Genomic DNA, 18541 nt, shown 5'->3' with positions numbered 1-18541 from the left:
ATGTGAGCAGCATTTTCCAGATAGGGTGTCCAAGGAGCATCCATGGTCAGCTCGGGGTGGCGTGAGCTGGCAGAGCCCAGCTGCTCCTGGAGAAAGTCCCCTGGGTTATCCAATGCTGTGTCTCCCAGGCCACCATTTCACCTTCCACCACTTAACCGTGGCAGAGAGGGTTCTCACGAGTCTTTGCCTTCATCTTATTTTATCAATAGACCTTTGTAATCGGACAGTGAGAAATGCCTCTGCCCTGCTTTGCCACTCAGTCGGAAAGCCTGCTGCCTTCCAACAGGCTGAGGCACAGCAGAAACCAAAAAGCAGGCACTAAATGTCAGTATATGGTCCTCTGTGAGCCTCTCACGCAGTATCCTAGCCATGTCCTTGCCTTGGCAGCAGCCCCGGTGCAGAAGGGCAGCCCTGCTGCAAAGAGGGTTGGAGTTGTGCCTGCCTCTTTGCAGCTCTGCTGTCCTGTGCCCTGCTCCGTTTGTGGTTTTCAGTTTGTCTTAGAGACCGGTTGCAATGTCTCATTGCAACTTGCAATGTCTCGTTGGAACTTGCTCAAAGAGAATAAAATTAGGAGCCTGGCTCTCTGCCAGTCGCTGTGCCACCAACCCAGCTTTCTGCGGTGTTTTGCTCCATCCCGTGCTGACATAAACATTGACATTCGATGTCTCTCCTACCTCGTTTTACAGAAAGCTCTAATGTTCTGGTTATTTGGAGCCTAGGGAAAGAAGCTGTCAGGATTAGCCAGAGATCACTAGTCACCATCATAACCCATCGTCCTCATCCTCTCGTCTTCAGAACATGAACTCGCTCTGGAGTCAGTCGTCACCTTTGTCTTGAGCCACGTAGGGCCACTCGGCCACATGCAGCCCTCCAGCATGCCTAAGCCCATGACCCTCACTACATCTGTGCCACCCACTGGTCTCCATCGTGTCGTAAGTGTGATTCAGCTTTCCCTGCTCGGCTGCCAGCTCTCTCATTAGACCTTCCTCTGCGTCTCCGAGCCTTTCTCGGCAGGCTGTTCTGCTCTCCCCGCATGCCGCCCCGTGTGTGCCCCTTACGTCACCAGTCCCGCTTGCCAGCGCTCGGCTCCTGCCCTTTCTCCAGGTGAGTAACCGTGTCTCGTGGCCATCTGCCACGCACCACGAGGCCTGAGTGCGGACGTTAGGACACAGACTTTTCCTCAAACGTTTGGCTCTTGGCCCAGACTATTGCCCCACTTTTTTTTTGTCAGGTTATTTTTCCAGACCAGGAGCCCTTCCTTCCCTTTTCCCACGTTGTGCACGCACTTCCCTGTCCAGCAGTTAGAGCAGAAGAGTGTTTCATCCACGCACGCATTCACCTCTTTTTCGTGGGGAAAAAAAAGTCTGGTAACGTTCAGATTTGTAAAGCCGTGCTTAAAACAAAGGTAAAACCATCAGCCAGAGCTTCACGTCACCAACAGCGTAGCGTATGCCTGTGTATTCCTGCTGTAGTGTAAAACTTTCTGCTCTTCCCAGACTCTAGTAAAGCCCAAGGAGGTTGGATAAACAGAATGCACAGAGATCCCTCTGATCAGATTGCTGCTTCCCAAGCAGGTGTACAGGTCTGAGGATTAATTGTGCTTCCCCCGTCTTGTTTCTCAGGTGATAGTCTGGGGAAACTACGGACGCATGGAGCGCAAGCACTTCATGGGAGTCGCCAGGGTCCTCCTGGAAGAACTGGATTTGTCAACTTTAGCAATTGGCTGGTACAAGCTCTTCCCAACCTCCTCGATGGTAGATCCCACTACGGGCCCGCTCCTGCGTCAGTCCTCACAGCTTTCCCTGGAGAGCACAGTGGGACCCTGCTGTGACAGGTCTTAGTGAGTAAGGAAGGGGGAACTGCTTTTGTTTTTTAAACATGCTGTCAAGGTTTTGTTTGCTGGAACTCTGACCTCAAGCGCAATGCATGTTCAATCAGTTCTCGTGGAGCTGGAAGAGGAGGATAAACCAGTGACCTTAGACAGAAGACGAGGGGGAGGGCGCTGTACCCTCTCCGTCCGGGGAGGAGGTGCCATGGGGCATGAGTCCTAGTTGTCAAATTAGACATACACCTCTTGTTTCACTTCTCTCGCTGTCATTCTTGGACCCTTGTTTCAGATCAGTATTAACCCTGGAAAGTTGCAGCATTTGAAAGTGTATGGGGGGCGTAAGGAAGGTATTTTGCTTAACTGTGCATCTTACAGATTTCTTAGGTTCTTTCTCATAGTACCTGAAAAATTCAGAGGCCAATTTCTGACCTAAAATGAGCAGGAGTAGAAAGTTTGAGAGGAAGCATTAGTTTTTTTCTGAGATCTTTCTTCTTCAAAGAAAGAAGAAGAAAGAAACCTGCAACCCTTAAGTACCAATTCCACATCAGTGAATCACGTTAACTGTAACGCTGTCGTTGCTGTGTTTTCAAACTGTGCCAAATTACCAGCAAGTGTCTTTGCCGCGTTAACTTGTCTACCACTGCTGATGAAGCATACTTGGTGGGAGAATAAGCGCCTACTTAGACCAGACAGTTTGAACAGAGTTCGAGTTTAGCAGTCTAATTAACTGCAATTTTGCTCAGTAAAAAAGCACTGTAAGTGGGAGCTGAACGTCAGACTTGCTGCTTAAGATAGGCTTTACACTGACTCCCTTGTTGCTGTGCATCCTTCAGCCACCATGTCTTCTCTCTCCTGCTTTTCTTTCATCTCCTTTGTGCTGGTATGTATCTGCTGGAGATGCTGCCCTTCCTGTTGTGCTATTGACTGACCTGAAACAGGACTGTTTTATTCTGCCATGAGAGAGGAGATTGAGATTTCTGGGGGTGCAGAAGAAAGAAACCTCAGGTTGTCATCTGACAAGAAGGTGCTGGAGGGCACACGGTCTTCCTTGAGGAAAGAAAATCGCTGCAGGCAGTCTCTGTAATACACAGGCATTGTCAAGTGTCCTGAGAGAGGAGATGCTGTCCCCAGAGTATGGAGCGGTAGTGGGTGAGGAGTCTGAAGAGCCGGTGGTCACAGCATGTATATTCTGTTAATTTAAGTGCAACGCTAGCTGTAAAAGAGTCTCGTAGGTGAACCCAGTAAAGCACATTCTCTGAGCTGCTGAGTTAACAGCAGCTGTCGTCAGCAGTCACATGCTGCAGTAAGGCATGCTAGATCCTTCAGACAAGTAAAAACGTCTATTTGAAAACACTTATTAGCCAAAATAATGGAGAATCTCCAACGATTTCCCGTTAAAAGGCCCTTTCTGGCTAGATTTTCTCATAGTCTTAATGAGGATTTGATGGCTGCGGTCTCAAAATGAGCTTTGGGAGATGTTTGACTTTGTGATTTAATAGTGAAGGTCCCGTGTCATGTTCAGGAGGGAGCAGATTCTTGGCCTGTCGTTGAGGAATACTGAACATTTATTTCTGCATGCGGACCTTGGCTTCGTTAGAATAAAAGCATGAGTGTAGAGTGGATGGTAAAAGCAGTTGCTTTTGGTCCAAGCTTGTCTATGGCATTTTAAATTATTTTGAGTTAAATTACAAGATAGATGCAAAAATAATAGGCCTTACCTTAATGTCTGTAAAAATGATATAATTATAAAGGAGAGGGAAGGAGGAGAAGGGACATAGAATTAATAGGTTTTTGAGTCTTAAGTGGCAAAAGCCTCAGCATTTCAGATAAATCTCTTAATTTCCTTGATCAAATATGTCTCTGGCCTCTCACTAATTATTTTTTCTAATCGTATTAGACAATTTCTATATATTAGATGAAGAAAGTTTGTTGCATGCTGATCAAACTATGTTGTGGCTCTCTTATTTAAAAAAAAAAAAAAGCACATTTACTGTAATTTAAGTCAGCATCCTTTCCTCTTGGTATGTAGTGAGTTCTAGGCAATATTGTACAATATGTGTATGAACTAGAATAGATTAGGTAGATTTAGTGGTCTGTAGCACTGGATCTTTTAATAACTATGTCTTTAAAAGGACCGTGGGGAGCTCCGGGTACATTCCAAACCTGGTAACTGAGTAACAGGGCTTCTGTCTTAAGGAATGCCGAAAACTTCATATTGGCAATCGTTTGGACATTATCTACCAGTAACAGCTAGTTAGTCATGTTTTTCCTGGGTCCAGTGAGATGAATGCAACATTTTTGCAGTCTTTCTTGGGGAGTAGGAGACTATATATGCCAAAAAAAATGACTTTATTTAATGACCCCATTGAAAAGCTCAGTTCCTCCATGCCTGGCAAATGTAACGTGTCTCTGTATGTCATCCCTCTAAAAGCTCTGCAAGCTCAAAGACGATTGGTTTCATTAAAATAGGACTACTTCCCATCGAGGACTATCTTCCGTATGTTTTTAATCATGCTGAAAGTTCACTGTCAGGGTAAAACAAAGTTATGCTTCCACTTGTGTTATTTTGATTAACATCTCAGGTTCTGAGTTTGGAGGCAGTTTTAGCAGTCTGCTCTGGACAGTTTTCTTCTGCATTTTTTCCATGGTTGACCGTAGTCCAGTGATTCTCGCTTTTGTTTCGAGTCACTTCCAAGTCCTGTTTCTCCGCACTAAGTGAACGTTACAATCCCTGGCTACCATGCACAGCACAGTCATGCGAACTGGCAAGTCCAGAAATAAACCAAACAGACTCAACAAAACCAACAGCCCTTCGTAAACCGACACGCTCACAGGAGCCCTTTTCAGAGTGCCCATGGGGCGCAGAGTCTGGGCTCAGTAAAGTTGCACAGTACTGCCCAGCCTAAATTCTTACTTCACTCATGCCCACAGTTCCTGAGCTGACCAAGGCATGTTGTGGTTTAAAAAAATAAAGGTCTTCTAGTTATCCATCAGTTGAAAGACCCCCAGTGTAGCATCCAAGGCAAGTCTCAGGCTTGGGATAGCTTATTGTCAAAAAACAGAAGCTTTTTTTCCCCTCAGATTTGACTTGCCAGTTTCTGTCTAAGGTGGTGTAATGTGATAGTTGTGATTATCAGTGTGGTTGTGTAAAAAGTAGCAGCTTGCTAGGATGGTGAGCAGCTGAAAACTAAACTTTGGTCCCCTTTAGAAGTCCTGACTGAGTTTTTCTCCTGTGTCTGAGTCTAGCTGTTAATTATAATCAGGGACCGGGGGAGAGAGGGAGAGCAGGAGACTTAAAAAAACCAACCAACCAACCAAAAACAATTAAACGTGAGAATATTTTTGTTCTGTGAGTGGTGATGAGGGATGAGACTGAGGAGAGATGAATATCTGCCCAGCTCAAGGTTGGTTCCCTGATCCTTGTGCACGAAATACTACATTTTAATAGTAACGGGAAGGGTGCTTGCAGAAAAAAAAAATTGAGAGCTGGTCCCTAAATGTTTCCTGCATTCCTGTTACTATGGAAAATGAGGAAATCCTGACGCTGAGAGCATCTCAGAGAGCAGTGATCTCTCCCCAGTGTCCCCCCGTGCACCTTGTGGTCTGAGCAGAAAGCAGCCGTGACCGCAGTTAGCCCGGGTTTGTTCAGGTACAAATGCGGTGTTCTCCTGGTGTCGCTTTCCCTTTGCCCCAACACAGCTGGGATGCCACAGAGACAACACGAGGTCCTCACTCTGCAATTAAATCCACGGGTCCTCATCCTGCGGCCAAACCCACGTGGGCAGGCTGCTGTGCCTCCTTTGCACCGCGTGCGGGCGTCCGCCTCCGCACGGCCACGGCAGGGTAGGGGCCGGGGGACGTCGCTGTTCTGCCATGCACATCCCTGGCGCTTGGCCATGGATTGTTTAGACGAATATTGCAGATTTGTTTGCTTTGAACAATGATATATATTTAATGCTTCTAGCTACTGGATCCTTTATCAATGTACTGTTCTAAATTGCAGGTCTTCTGGAGTCAGAATATCACAAGCTCCTGTAGAGGAGCTGTTTTTAAGGTGTTGAGGCAGTTAACAGAATCTCAACCTAAGCATGTTTAGCAATGTTTAGACAGCAAGACAACTTTTTTATGAAACTCATTTTAAGTTAGTTTATTACATGCTGTTAGTAATATTTTAAAGCAGGAAAAATATTTTTCTTTAAAGACCAAATGATGTATGTTTTTTAACGGATAGCATAATTTAGCGTTTTCAGAAATGTTTAATGTTCTCGGTATGGAGTTTACTCATTCTTTTGATTTCTGTGTTCCTTGTTATATTTTATCAACTTTTTTTCCAAAAGAAAAGAGGCATATGTAAATAAACAACAGAAAAGAGTCCTATAGGAAATTCAGTTCAAACTGACCATAAAATTATTAGTAAATATTTGTCACTGTTCATTAAATCTCAGCTACTATTCAAGCCTTTGTTGAAAAAAAAAATTGATGTTGTATTTTCAAGATGAAAACAACTTAGCTAGTTTTGTCATAATCCTGTACTCTGTATAAAAATCTTTTTATAAAGAAAGTCTAATAGGCTAACAAGCAATAATATATTCCATTTGGTGTGCACAGATTGTGACTTGCAGGCTGTAGTACATATTGTTGATACAGTTTATAATTGTCTTCAATCTTAATTCCATCACTTTTGAAAAAGATCCGTATTAACTTTGATTGTAAAAAGGAAGATTGGGCTGTTGCCTTGTAAGAAATATCCATCGCGTAGACTTCGCTGTGAGTTTGTGTGCCCATCGACATGAAATCTCTCCTAGGTGAAGAACGAAGCAGCTGTAGGTGACTTCATACTACAGAGTTAAAAAATCCTTTCGATATGAACTCGATGACTGTTTCAAGCACCCTGTTTTTCTTAGGCTATTTAGTATTTGTAACTCAATGCGAATGGTTCCCACTGCCACTGTAGCCCTGATTAAGCAAAAAAAGCCTTTGCACTCTGGGGCCACACAGCTCTGCCCAGTAGCTGCCTGTTTTCCTCGAGATGGCAGGGGCAAGCTAACGGGAGTTTTTTGCAGAGCAGCAGATTGAGCTGCTCTTCTTTAAAGGCTTCGTGGGTTGTTTTGTCCATTTCATAGATGGTATTTGTCCATTTTGTTAGAAAATTCCACCCAAGGCAGAGAAAGGTTGCACCTTCGCAGAGGCTCGGGGGGACGGCCATGTGAGATGGGAGCAGGCTGTTCTGTGCCAGTCTTCAGGTAACGCTGGGCTCGTCTACAGATTTTTCCAAAGTGGCAGGATCAGGATATTGGATTTTAAGGCAGCTCTATCATTGATGAAGTGCATAAAATAAAAGAGCTTCAAACCAGCATCCCTGTCCATTGCCTGTGGGTTCCTCGCAGCGTTTCCCGTAGGAAAAATCCCCGCCTCGTGCTCAAGGCGGCCAGCCACGCAGACAGCGGTCACCGGCCCAGTGGTGGTGGAAGCCCAGAGGAGTGATGGAATAGTTCCCAGTCATTTGTGAAGTGCTTGGAGAACAAAAAGAGGCGTGTAAATGCAAAGTGCCAGCAGTAGCCCAGGAAAACAAGCAGACCTTAAAGCACCGTTAGTAATGCAGAGGGAAGCACGGAGACCTGGGGCAAGCACCTGAAGCCAAATTGCAGCTCCCCAGTTTGAGCCAAACATTTAGAAAAGAGGTCAATCTTTGAAATCCTTTCCACGTGCACCGCACGCCCAAAGCGTGTTCTAGTGGTGTCCCCACGTGTGTGCAGCCAGAACTGCCCCTGCCTGCAGGACACGCTTGTGACCCCTGCATGGCAGAGACCCCGAGCTGCGCTATGCCCTGCTGCGCCCCGCCTGGCTCTGGGGCCTTCCTGGCTGCCAAATGCGTCCCAGCACCAGTCAGTCAATGTGGTAGGTCCCCTGGGAATTTGTCAGCAGTTCGGCATTCTCTAAATGTGGCTAACAAGTCTTAACCTCGTGCTGCCAGACTCCTCTCAGTGACTCCGAGTCCATGCCGAGCCCCCGCTGCTCACCACGCGGCAGCATCAGGCTCTGCCGGGCGCCTCCAGCGGTGCCAGCACCCCTCTGCCCTCCCTTCCCTTCGGTAGCTGCTCCCATCCTCGGTGGGGCAGAGGAACAAGGGACAGTTCCTTGTGTAGCATTTGGGCCTTTGCACTTTAGCAGCTGAAACTGAGACGGAGCCAGCACCAGCCCTTTACAGAGCACCAGCAAACAGAGGCTGAGACCGAACACTTTTCCGTTCATAACTTTCCAGAAACTAAAACGCAACCAAAGCGATGTTGTTAAACCCCTCTCTGCTGGGCCAGCGTAAAGGCAGCCTTTTCATTTATGCAGCACGCTGGGCACCTCGCTTGGGCTTGAGACCCCTGGCTTGGGAAGGAGAGGGCTTTGCCTTGCAGGAAGGACACAGCCCAGGGGCAGCAGCGAGCTCTGCTTGCTGAGCAGGGACATGGGCAGAAGAGGGAGGAATCGAGGCACACCTGCTGCTGAAGCCCACGTGCTTTTCCAGTGGCTTGTTTTTAAGCTACCCGGGCACCACAAGCTCAGGTAGCTGCCCCCTGAGGGCTCCAGGTCCCCCTAAACACAGCCCGGGTCTTTTAAATCTTGCAGCAGGTTTTTTCTAGGGCTGTGGTTCCTTACCCAGCGCTGCTCTCTGGTCTCTGCTTTGTGATTCCATCCCCTGGACCTCGAGCTGCTTTGGGCTTTCTTTGGAGCCAGGAAGAGCGAATCCACGGTGCGTTCCCTCAGCCTCACCGTGCTGGGCTTGCCTCCCTGCTTCAGGTGGGAAGGACGTGCTGGGGGCGCAGCGCCTCCCCCCGAGACCCCTGACACAACACTGCCATGGCCTGCCGCCCGCCTGGGATCCGGGTGTCCCGGCTGCGTTTCAGACCGGGGGGGTCCTTCCGTGCCGTGCTTGGTTGGAGCTGGGGGTCAAACGCGTGCCACGCCGTGCAGGCGGCCAGGAGAAAGCAGGGACAGGCAGGAGCCTCCCTCTGCTTTGTGCTGCCCCCGCTGCCCCCTACATGGCTCCCCCCACCCCTCAACCCGAGGCCTTACTCCAGCCCGCGGGGACGAGGCTGCCTGCAGCCGAGCCGGCCGTGCCGTGGGGAGCCCGGGGCACTGCTGCAGAGCTGGCCTCTGCTCGGGGCCGGGGCTGCTTCCACAGGGCCCAACCTTTGTGCTTCGTTAAGTGCTCCACAAACCCATCGCTTACAGGGCGCTGAGCGGTTGCTGCCTCTTCCTTTCGCCTTTCTGTAGGAGCAGGGGCGGCTGATCCGCTCTCTGGGGGCTCTGTAACCCACTCCAAAAACTTTTGGAGGTTTTTTAACGCTGTCTGCTGAGATCTGATCTTATGGGGCTGGAGGAACACAGGCGATGGAGCCAGGCAGCCTGCTTGCCCCACGTCTCCCGTGCCCGGTGGCTTGCGAGGTGCGTGGGCTGCCTTGGGTGGAAGCGTTGGGCGCAGTCCCCGAAGCGCGGCGTGCCGCGCCTGTGGCCGGAGAGGGTTCTGCTGTACTTTTTCCCTGTCTGTAGGTTTTATTCAGACAATATGTAACGATCGAGTGATTTACAATTCAGTGTTAAGCTAATGAAAACATTGATAATGGTGACAATAAAAACCTTTTTTTTTTTTCCTACGGTGTGTTGGAGCTGTTTCATGGAGTGTCTCTGCATTCTGCTGCCACCAGGATTGTCTTTAACCCCAAACGTCAGCTTTGTGAGGGATGTGAGTTCAGGGGAGCCTGGGGACCCCCCGAGGAAGTGCAGGTGCCGCCGGGTCCAGGGGGGCCCAAGCTGTGAGCCTGCAGGAGGGGAGGGCCTGGGGGCACTGCTTGGACGCATGGGGCCCCCCAGGGAACCGACACAAGCCTGTTTCCCATGGGAACTGTGAAGCATTGCGGAGTCCCAGTTTCCTGAGAATTTCCTAAAGGTTTTCTCATGCCTTCAAATCCCTCTGCAGGTCAGCAGGGGCAGGACAGCTCGCACCCACCCTCCTGCTGCAGCCACGGGGCCCTGCTTGCCCTGAGGGCAATGAGGGAGGAGGAGGAGGAGGAGGATTCCTCCAGCCTGGCGCAGGGGGATTTGAATGGCATCTCCCACCCTCAGACCATCTCCAGCTTCCAAAAGCAGGATGGGCTCAGGCAGTCACTAAGCAACCGGTGACCTTCCCAGTGCAGCCTGGCAGCTCAGGCTGCGTGAAGGCAGCGATAAAAGCGAGCAGGAGCCCTGCTTTCTGCGCTCTCAGCTCGTCACCAGCTCCATCCTCGGCACGAGATGAGCTCCATGGTGCAACCATCACGCTGCAAGCCCCAGCGCCCCGGCGGCCTTTCCCTTTGCATCGTCCTGCAGCGGGTTCTGCAGCTCACGGGCACGGAGCCGTTGAGCACACGGGTCTGCCCTGATCCCCGGGGAGAGGGAGAGCCTGGCTCAGCCTCTGCGTTGTTTGCTCTCCCGCTTCCAGCTCCAGCAGGGCTGGCTGTCACCGGGTGTTTCACTGCCCTGCTCTCCTGCCAGCTGCTCGGGCAGGCGGCGCTCCTGCCCGTCCTGGTGTTGCCTGCTTGGATCTCCTGATGCAGAGCTCAAACCTGAACTGTTCAGAGCCGGGAACAAGAACGTCCCAGATGTCACCAGCCTGCGCAGCTTTGGGGCGATCGCTGGGGAGCCTGAGCACTAGGAAAGGTTGGGAATGTGAAGGTCACCAGCCGGGGGAGAGGGGTGGAGGAGCCCGGGGTGTCCCTGTGCAGGGGCAAAGCCACCACCCCACATTGGGCGAGGAGCTCCAGCCTGGGACAGCCACACAGCCCCCAGCTCCCTTGGGTGCCCAAATCCCCCGCACACATCCACAGGGATGTCCCTGCACACAAACGTGTCTGTGGTGGGGTGCGGGGAGCCAGGCAGTGGGCTCGGGCACGCCTGGTCCCGCTCGTGACAAGTATCCGACCACCACCAGCTGGATTCACCTTTTATTAAACTTCCCAGAACAAAAGGAGGAGAGAGCAAAGCCTGCCCCGGAGCCTTCCCAACGCCGGTGCCCTGCACGCCTTCCCCACCAGCAGGAAAACAGAGAGGAAAATCACATTGGAGGGGGTTTTAGGTAGAACTAAGAGTGAAAATGTCTCTTTATTGGGGGGGAAAAAGTGAAATGGAGCTGGTTCCACTGCCAGAGCCCAGTCCTGCTCCTGCAGATGAGGCAGGGTGGGCACAGGGCATGGAGGCACCAGCTGGGAGCAGCCTCCCCATTAGGGATTTTTGCTAATGATCTAATTAGGGCCAAACCCTTTGCAGGTGGTCTGGGGAGGTGCTCCCTGGGGCCAAGCCCTTAGCACAGCCCAGGCTCATTGCAGGGGGCTGTGGTTTGGCTGCAGTCCCTCCTGCCCAAGCTGTCCCCACGAGCAGGATGCTGCCGCCCAGCAGAGCCCGGAGGACCCCTGGCAGCAGGTGGGCAAGCAGGAGAGTGCCTGGGGCTCAGCTTGAGGGTCTCCGGCCACCCGGAGCCAGCCGTCCCCATGTGCTGAGCTGGAGGGAGGGCTGCAGCCCACCCCATATCACTGTCCCGGCCACGAGCCCACTGCGTGGCACCGCCTCGCCTGCGCCCGGGGCTGGGAGCGGCTTGCAGGAGACCCCCAGCCCTGCAGGGCTCACCCACACGGGCTTCATCCACGCGCTCACAGCAAGCCTAACGCAGCCTGTATTGCTGGGCAGGGTGGGTGAGGAGGAGGAGGAGGAGGAGGAAGAAGACAGCAATAACTTAATTTTGGGAGCAGGGAGGCGGGAAAGCAAACCTACAGCCCGCTGGTTTAACATCACGGGGCCTCTTGCCAGACCCAAACGCTCGAGCCCACTTGGGAGGGAAGAGCAAAGACAACGCTGTGTGATCCCCTGCCAGAGGACGGATCGTTTATCTCCTGGGCCTCGGGCTGCCAGCTGCGAGGGGAGAGCAGAAACGAGGGCGCTAGTTGGGACCTGACGCCTCAGTTAATCGTTTGCCAAAGCAGGGCCCGAGCCCACTCCTAGATGGATTTCCTCCGCGGCCGCAGGCGCTGCCGGCACCGGGGGCTGCCGGATGACAACGTGCTCGCCGGGGAGGAGCCGGTCTGGCCCCGCGTGCTCAGGGACACCTCGTCGATTTTGTAGGAGATGGAGTTGTAGTACACGGGGTTGGTGTGGCAGCTCAGGGTCTCGGGGTGGGAGGGCGCGGGGCTGCCGCACAGCGGGGCTCGGTAGCACAGGCAGGTGCAGAAGGAGGGCACCTTGGCCGAGGAGTTGGCCGAGCGCCGCCGCCGCCTCTCCGCGTCCTCCTGGACCAGCGGGATCAGGTTCAGCTGGCTCGTCCGCTCCTCTGCTGGGAGAAAAATGGCCTTGCTGCCCCGGCCGGCCTCGCCGGGCGGCGGGTGGAGGTTGTTGCGGGCCCTGCGCAGCGAGGCCCTCTCCTCGGCATCCCGCCGCTCGTCCTCCGAGTTCATGGTGAGGAAGCGCAGCACCACCAGGTTGAGGAAGGCGCCGATGACCGTCAGGCCCACCAGGATGTACATGAAGCTGAAAGCCACGTACGGGGGCTTCTTTTGCAGCGCCTCGTTCTTCTGCAGGGCCACGAAGTCTCCGAAGCCGATGGTGGTCAAGGTTATGAAGCAGTAATAGTAGGCATGGAAGAAAGTCCAGCCCTCGAAGTAAGAGAAGGCCGCCGCCCCGATGCACAGCGTGCCCATGCAGGACAGAAAGCCGACCAGGACCATGTTTTCCATGGAGACGTTGGTTGTCCTCATGCCCAGACACTTCTTCACCTTCTTGAGCAGAAGCCGCACGAGGGTGTTCATGCGCTCGCCCAGGCTCTGGAACATGACGAGGGTCAGGGGGATGCCCAGGATCGCGTAGAACATGCAGAAAACTTTGCCGGCGTCCGTGCCCGGGGCAGCGTGCCCGTAGCCTGCGGAGGGAAGGGGACAGGCAGGCGTCAGGCCCTGGCGGGAGCTCCCCTGGGACCACCAACCACCTCTGCTGAGGGAGCATGGGGAGAAGGGGGGGAAACAGAAAAAGAATCGCAAAGAGCTCTGCAGGGCAACGTCAGATTTACTCCAGCATCACTAGGAACATGCTAGGACCTGAAGTGCTGCGGGACCTCTGGGAGGGCAGCACCAAAGCCTTTACACCACGGCAGCCCTGCCCCAGGGACGAGGGGGGAGCCTCCCCCACCCTCCTCAAACACCCCCCAGGGATTTAATTTCCCCACCGCTGTGGGGAGATTTCCCAAGTTTGAGCGCTGTGACTCCAGGACACTCACAGTTACACTGTGAGCCGTAGTGAGCTATTTGCCACGATCCCCCCGACCTCCGCTGATCCCGCGCCCGCCTCGCTTCGTTCTACCAGCCGAACCAAACCCCGCGGCCCCTGACCTAAAGGGATGAGTGAGCAACGCGCTGCGAGGAGCCCGGCAGCGCCGCGCTGCGTGGGGGGATCGGAGGAGGCGTCCAAAGCTTGCTGCTGGGTTTCCATGAGAAACCACCAGGGCTGGAGACGCCTCTCTGAAGGTGCCTGCAGAGCAGCACCAGCGAGCAGCTCGCGAAGCGGGATCCTTCCTGCACTGCTGCCTGGCCTTTGGCAAACAGCTATTTGTGTGGTTTTGTTTGTTTGTTTTTCCTCCAGGTACCCAAGGGACCTTTTGCTGGAAGAACTGGGGAGAAAATGCGCTCTTTTTACTTTTGTTCAAGGCTGTGACTTGGCTTCACCTCTGTCTCCGCTGCCAGCAGATTTCCAGGACTTTTAGGGAAAGCTTTTTAGGGAAAGCGTTAGCGCACAGTGATGGGAAGAGCAGAGGATGACAAACGCATCGTCCCAGGCTCCGGGCACACCTCCCACTCCAGGAAACTCCTGCAATTGGTAGGGCTGGGAGCTGAGGACAGCGTTACCCTCGGCCACGCTGTGCTCTGAGCCGCAAATGCAAGGGCGGCAGGGAGCGATCGGTCTCTAATTGCTGGGTCTGTGTACAAACCCATGCAATCACAAATGAGCAACTTAATTCCTGGCATGGCACATCTCTCGGAATACAGAGCAGAAAGGCGACTGCAGTGGCAAAAGAAAAAAAAGAAGCAGTCAGATCCCAGCCTAATAACTGAGCGCAATTATCAGGTCCTAGGCTACAAGGTAATACAATGAGAGCAATGAGGAGGTAAAGACAATGATCCAGAAGAGCGGTAAGTGGAAAAACAGCTGTTGTGCCCTGAGAGGCTCCTGAAAGAGCATATGACTGATGCTTTCAAAATGACAAAAGGAATTAGAAAGAGTAAACACAGCTACGTTGATGCTAAAGCTGAGATTCAGAGCGCAGCCCGCTGGAGAGGGAGCTGACACGCCAGCCTTTTAAAATATGGCACCTGGGCTGAAGTTATTTATTGCACGGGGCGTGTAACACGCTTCCCAATTGTTTGTCACAGGCGACAGAGGAATCATGTAAACGAAGCTATAACCTGTCATGGGGTGAGGGGGATTTTCATCGCAGCCGTCCGTCCTGCCCTCCTGCTGGGGCTGACACTCGCCGTGCCCTGGGCGTGCTGCTGTTGGGTGCTGTGTGTGTCCCCAGCGTGTCCCCAGAGCCCTGTCCCTCCCCGGGCAGGCCTGCAGAGCCCCTAGACAGGGCTGCTGGGGCACCTGCTGGCTCTCCTCCCCTCATCACACCACTCCTCGTTTGCCCATGCCCCAAAACACAGCGGGTTCAGCTCCCAGATGTGTGTGGCCCCTCTGCGAGGCTGAGCCCCAGCCTGCAGACGAGGACCTGCTGTTAGCTGCTGGCTGTGCAAGGGCAGGATTTGGCCTCAGGGCTCCTGCCCCCGAGGAACATCTGCTGGTTGAGCTCCCAGCCCGAGGAACGACCCGAGCGGGGGTCCCACACCTGCCTGCCCTCGGAGGATGCTTGGGGTGCGTGGATTAATAGAAGTGGGTTAATTAAATGCTGCTAAACACCTATGTGGCTAACCTCAGAGTGAAGGCAATCCTCATTGAATTTAGTGTCATTTCATCGTGAGATAGCAGGCAAACCACATCTGGGCTCTAGTAAGCGTGTCTGCCTGGGGGCTCCATGCAACTCCATTATTCCCCCCAACCCAGCCGAATCCAACCCAACCCAGCTCCCCCCGTCCCCTGTGGGTGCCCACTCCTGCGGAGCCGCTGGGGCTCCCCGGAGCAGCTCCTGCCCAGCCCCACAGCCAGAGTTTGGAGGACCCGGAGCCTCCTGCCCGGCTCCCCAGCCCACCTCGCTGCCTGCAGCCCTCCGGGGGCCCGGCGTGGCTCCCGCCCTCGCACCCTGCCAACTTCTGCAGCCCCGGGACCGGGGGCGCATCGCACCCCGCGGCTCCTGCCCCCGCCGCGCCCCCGGGCCGGGGCCTCCCCCACGGCGGGGGGGCCGGCTGGGACCCCCCCCCTCCGTGCCAGCCAGGCAGAGCCCCCGACCTGGGGCAGCCGGAGCAGGGGCTGGCTGGAGGGGGAGGCCCCGGCGGGGGATGCGGGGCCGGACGGAGAGGGGGGCACCCCGCGCTCCGGCGCTCACCGATGGTGGTGATGACCGTGATGGCGAAGTAGAAGGAGCCGGCGAACTTCCACTGCCTGCCGGCTCGGTGGGGCTCGGCCTGCAGCACCAGCCGCTCCAGCTCCCGGTAATCGTCGGCGGAGAAGCGGTACTTCCTCCGCAGCTCCCCGCGCTTCTGCTCCAGCAGCCGCTTGCGGCCGCTCTCCGCCTCCGACTCCAGCGCATCGAAGACGGCGGCGCCCACCAGCAGGTAGGAGAAGATGCAGAGGATGAGCGCGGCCGTGCGCAGGTTCTGCCGCTTCATGGCTCAGCCCGGGCTCCGCATGGCCCCGCCGCGGGTCCCCCCCCGCCCCGCTCCCCGCTCCCCGTCCCCGGGCCCCGCCGCCGCGCCCCCGCGCACCGCCCCCTGCGCGCCCCCTGCGCGCCCCCTGCGCGCCCGCCGCCGCCTTGCGCGCCCCCAGCGGCACCTCGGGGTGCCCCCTGCGCGCCCCCCTGCCCGGCCGGGGGGTGCTGGGGGTGCCGGGGGCGCGCAGCGGTGCTGCGGGTGCTCAGGACCTCCCCCCCCCCCCCCCGGCTCTCCAGCAGAATTGGCTGCGGGAGGAGCCGGAGCCCGCGAAGCGGAGGCCCCGCTTTGTCGTCTCTGGCTTCCCGAGTCTTTATGTAAGCCTCCTGCTGCCTTTTTAAAAATAGGATGCTTCGCTGGTTGGACGGTGCCTGCCTCAAGAACTAAACTCCCCTCCTCTCAGTCGGGAACAGGCGAAGCAGGCAAGCAGACCCACGGCAGGATTACTTCCCCCCTCCCGGTGCACCCGCCCCACTCCTCGGTCCGGAGGGGACAGGACGATCTGGGCTGTAATTGCACAAAGGAGGTTTGGGTCAGACCCGGCGAAACCTTCCTAACCCTGCAGATGGGGAAACACCAGAACAGATCGCCTGGGAGGCTGCGGCAGCCCCGGCATGGAGCAGTGTGAGGTGCGGAAGGGGAGATCAGGCAGCAGTGCCGTGGGGACAGCTGGCAGCCCCCCGGGGCAGGATGTCCCTCGCTGCTCCTGCAGCCCCCCAGCCCTGACCTCTGCATGTCCTCGGACAGCACCGAGGACACGGCGCCTGTCCTGCTGCGGCCCCGAACTCCTTTCCACCCTGGCCACCTCCCCACTTCCTCGTGGTGCCCCAGTGCCAGCACCGTTACTGAAAGTTGTTCCCAGAGAAAAACTGCAGGTGCCGGGGCCCACAAGCTGTGGGAGGATCGCTGTGTGCCACTGCCATGCTCGCAGCCCCTAAATCACACGGCAAGGCCTCCACTGGAGGAATGCGCCTGGTCTGTGTTCTCCTTGGCCTTGCTCGCAGCCCTGCCGATGGGTCCTGGGGTGCTGTTGAGCCTCCAAAACTATTGCAACGTCAGGGCCACCTGCAAGAGAAGATACGCTCCTTGTGCTGCTGTTGGGCTGCTGGTAATTTTTTCCACTGGTCAGCAACGACATCTGTGACATCCTACCTTGTAGGAAGGGCACAGCAGTGCTCCTGCTGGTTCCCAGAGGAGGAAGCAGATCTCACAGTGATCCCATCGCTCTCAGGGGTGATTCTGGGGCCCCAGTGCCCTGCAGGTCCAGTTCTGGGCTCCCCAGGTACTTGGAGCATTAAGATGCTATCCAAAGCCAGCTGCTCCGTGCAGCTGCTGGAGCAACGTGCCGGGGCAGGTCCAAGTGTGCAAAACACGGGGAGATGCTCTCCACCACGGGAGAAGATGGGCACAAGCTGCCTGTGCAGTCCCTTTAGCAGCACCTGAAGGACACCACCGGTTTCTCCTTTGGGGGTTCGCTGTGACCGCATGCACAGGCTCAGTGCAATAAAAGCAGCTCAGAAGGAACAAGGGCAGGGTCAAGAACAAGAACCCTCAGTACCGGACCCAGTTTGGAATTGTTTCTTGCTTCCCCGTTGTGAACTTCACTCTGTTCAACCTTTGTCTTCCCACCACCTTCGCTCTGCTTGGGAAAGTTCACGTGGCATCGGCAGGATCAGACCAGGCAGGATAATGTACCTTATCGTCGAGTTCCAGCAAGAAGTTGCATTATGAGATTAAATGCCTGATTATTTTTTACTGCACGGGGAGGCAGAGGGAAGGTGAGAGCTCTGGCAGCTGCGTGGTGTGCTGCCGCTGCCCGCGCCTGTGAGCGGGACGGGTGCTCCTCGGCCGGCCAGCCCTGCGAGCCTGGAGAAGCTGCCTGCATCCTGGAGGCTGCAAACAAAGCCAGGCCTCATCTGTACTTAAACAGGGCCTAATTAGTGTGTCTAATTGGCTCACATCTAATAATTCGGGGCTGGCAAGGAATTTATTAAAAAGCTTTCCTAGTTTTAATGGATTGAAACAGGCAAAGCTGCTCAGCAGGCTCAGAGGAAAGATGCTAAATACAGGCCGGCAGCGGAGGCTGTTTGGGCGGCTCCCGGAGGTCCCGCTTCCCCCGCCACATCTGGGCAGCAGTTCGGGCAGCACACAGCACCGTGCCCAGCCATGCCCGTGCTCCTCTTTGCTAAAAGGTAAGGGCAAAGCTGAAGCTGGGGTCCAAGCGCCTGCCTTCTGCTCCTTCCCGTGGCAGAGGGACAAGGGGCTGTAGCTCCCTCCAGGCAGCTACTTCCCCGTTCCTTTCTGGAGGTGTCTGTAGACGACACCTTGCAGTATCTTTGCATTCTGAAACACCTCAGCAATCTCTCCTCGCTGCTGTCTGACGTACGGGAGAGGTGGGTGCGTGCCGTCAGCCGTGCCCCGGCTGCTCTGCGCACCAACGCTGCGCCCCTCGCTCGGTGCTGGCCGGGCCCAGCAGCTCGGGGTCCCTGACACACCGCCTGTCCTCGCACTGTGTGCCACCCTCAGGTGTCACCGAGGGCTGGAGGCAGGGGGCTGGCACCTCCCCGCGCTCAGCCGTTGGGTGCTCCAGGTCGCCGAGTGGCTCAGCACCGTGGCACGCTCCGCTTCTTTGGTTGTTGGAAACGAACAAACAGATGATTTCTTTTGCCTTAGTAAACGCATCAGCTCTTTTGGCTTTAATGCCATTTAATACTGAGATTATAGCCTCGCAACGCCGCAGGATATTTTTAAAGCAATGGATTAGTTCATTTCTAAAAAGGATTAGATACTGAGAGACGAGTGCCCACGCCAGCAGCAGCAGGCTGGAGCCCCAGGCGATGCCCAG

General features: G+C 54.9%; 2 protein-coding genes across 17 annotated transcripts in view; one reads left to right on the top strand and one right to left on the bottom strand.

Annotated features, from left to right (window-relative positions):
• The window catches only part of RIMS4 (regulating synaptic membrane exocytosis 4), a 60098-nt gene extending 50624 nt beyond the window's left edge, over nucleotides 1–9474 (top strand). For 13 of the 16 annotated variants that reach the window (XM_083801200.1, XM_083801211.1, XM_083801205.1 and 10 more), the window contains one exon: nucleotides 1623–9474. In XM_083801200.1, coding sequence (XP_083657326.1) covers nucleotides 1623–1841 — 219 coding nt within the window. In that variant the 3' untranslated portion in view covers nucleotides 1842–9474. Of the gene's footprint in view, nucleotides 1–686; nucleotides 1105–1622 lie in introns of all 16 variants that reach the window. The other 3 variants (XR_014572967.1, XR_014572968.1, XR_014572969.1) reach the window with 3 other exon arrangements.
• A 1313-nt stretch (nucleotides 9475–10787) lies between these two features.
• Nucleotides 10788–15719, bottom strand: KCNK15 (potassium two pore domain channel subfamily K member 15). The gene is made up of 2 exons (XM_083801212.1): nucleotides 15375–15719; nucleotides 10788–12761 (listed from the first exon to the last, which is right to left on the bottom strand). Exons 1-2 carry the CDS (start codon nucleotides 15655–15657, stop codon nucleotides 11848–11850), a joined length of 1197 nt encoding a protein of 398 aa, XP_083657338.1. The 5' UTR covers nucleotides 15658–15719; the 3' UTR covers nucleotides 10788–11847.
• Nucleotides 15720–18541: the final 2822 nt, after the last annotated feature.

The sequence above is a fragment of the Anser anser genome (assembly GCF_964211835.1).
Source record: "Anser anser genome assembly, chromosome: 16".
Lineage (NCBI taxonomy): Eukaryota > Metazoa > Chordata > Aves > Anseriformes > Anatidae > Anser > Anser anser.
The sequence above is the reverse complement of the archived record's forward strand: the minus strand, read 5'-3'. Positions and strand labels throughout refer to the sequence as shown.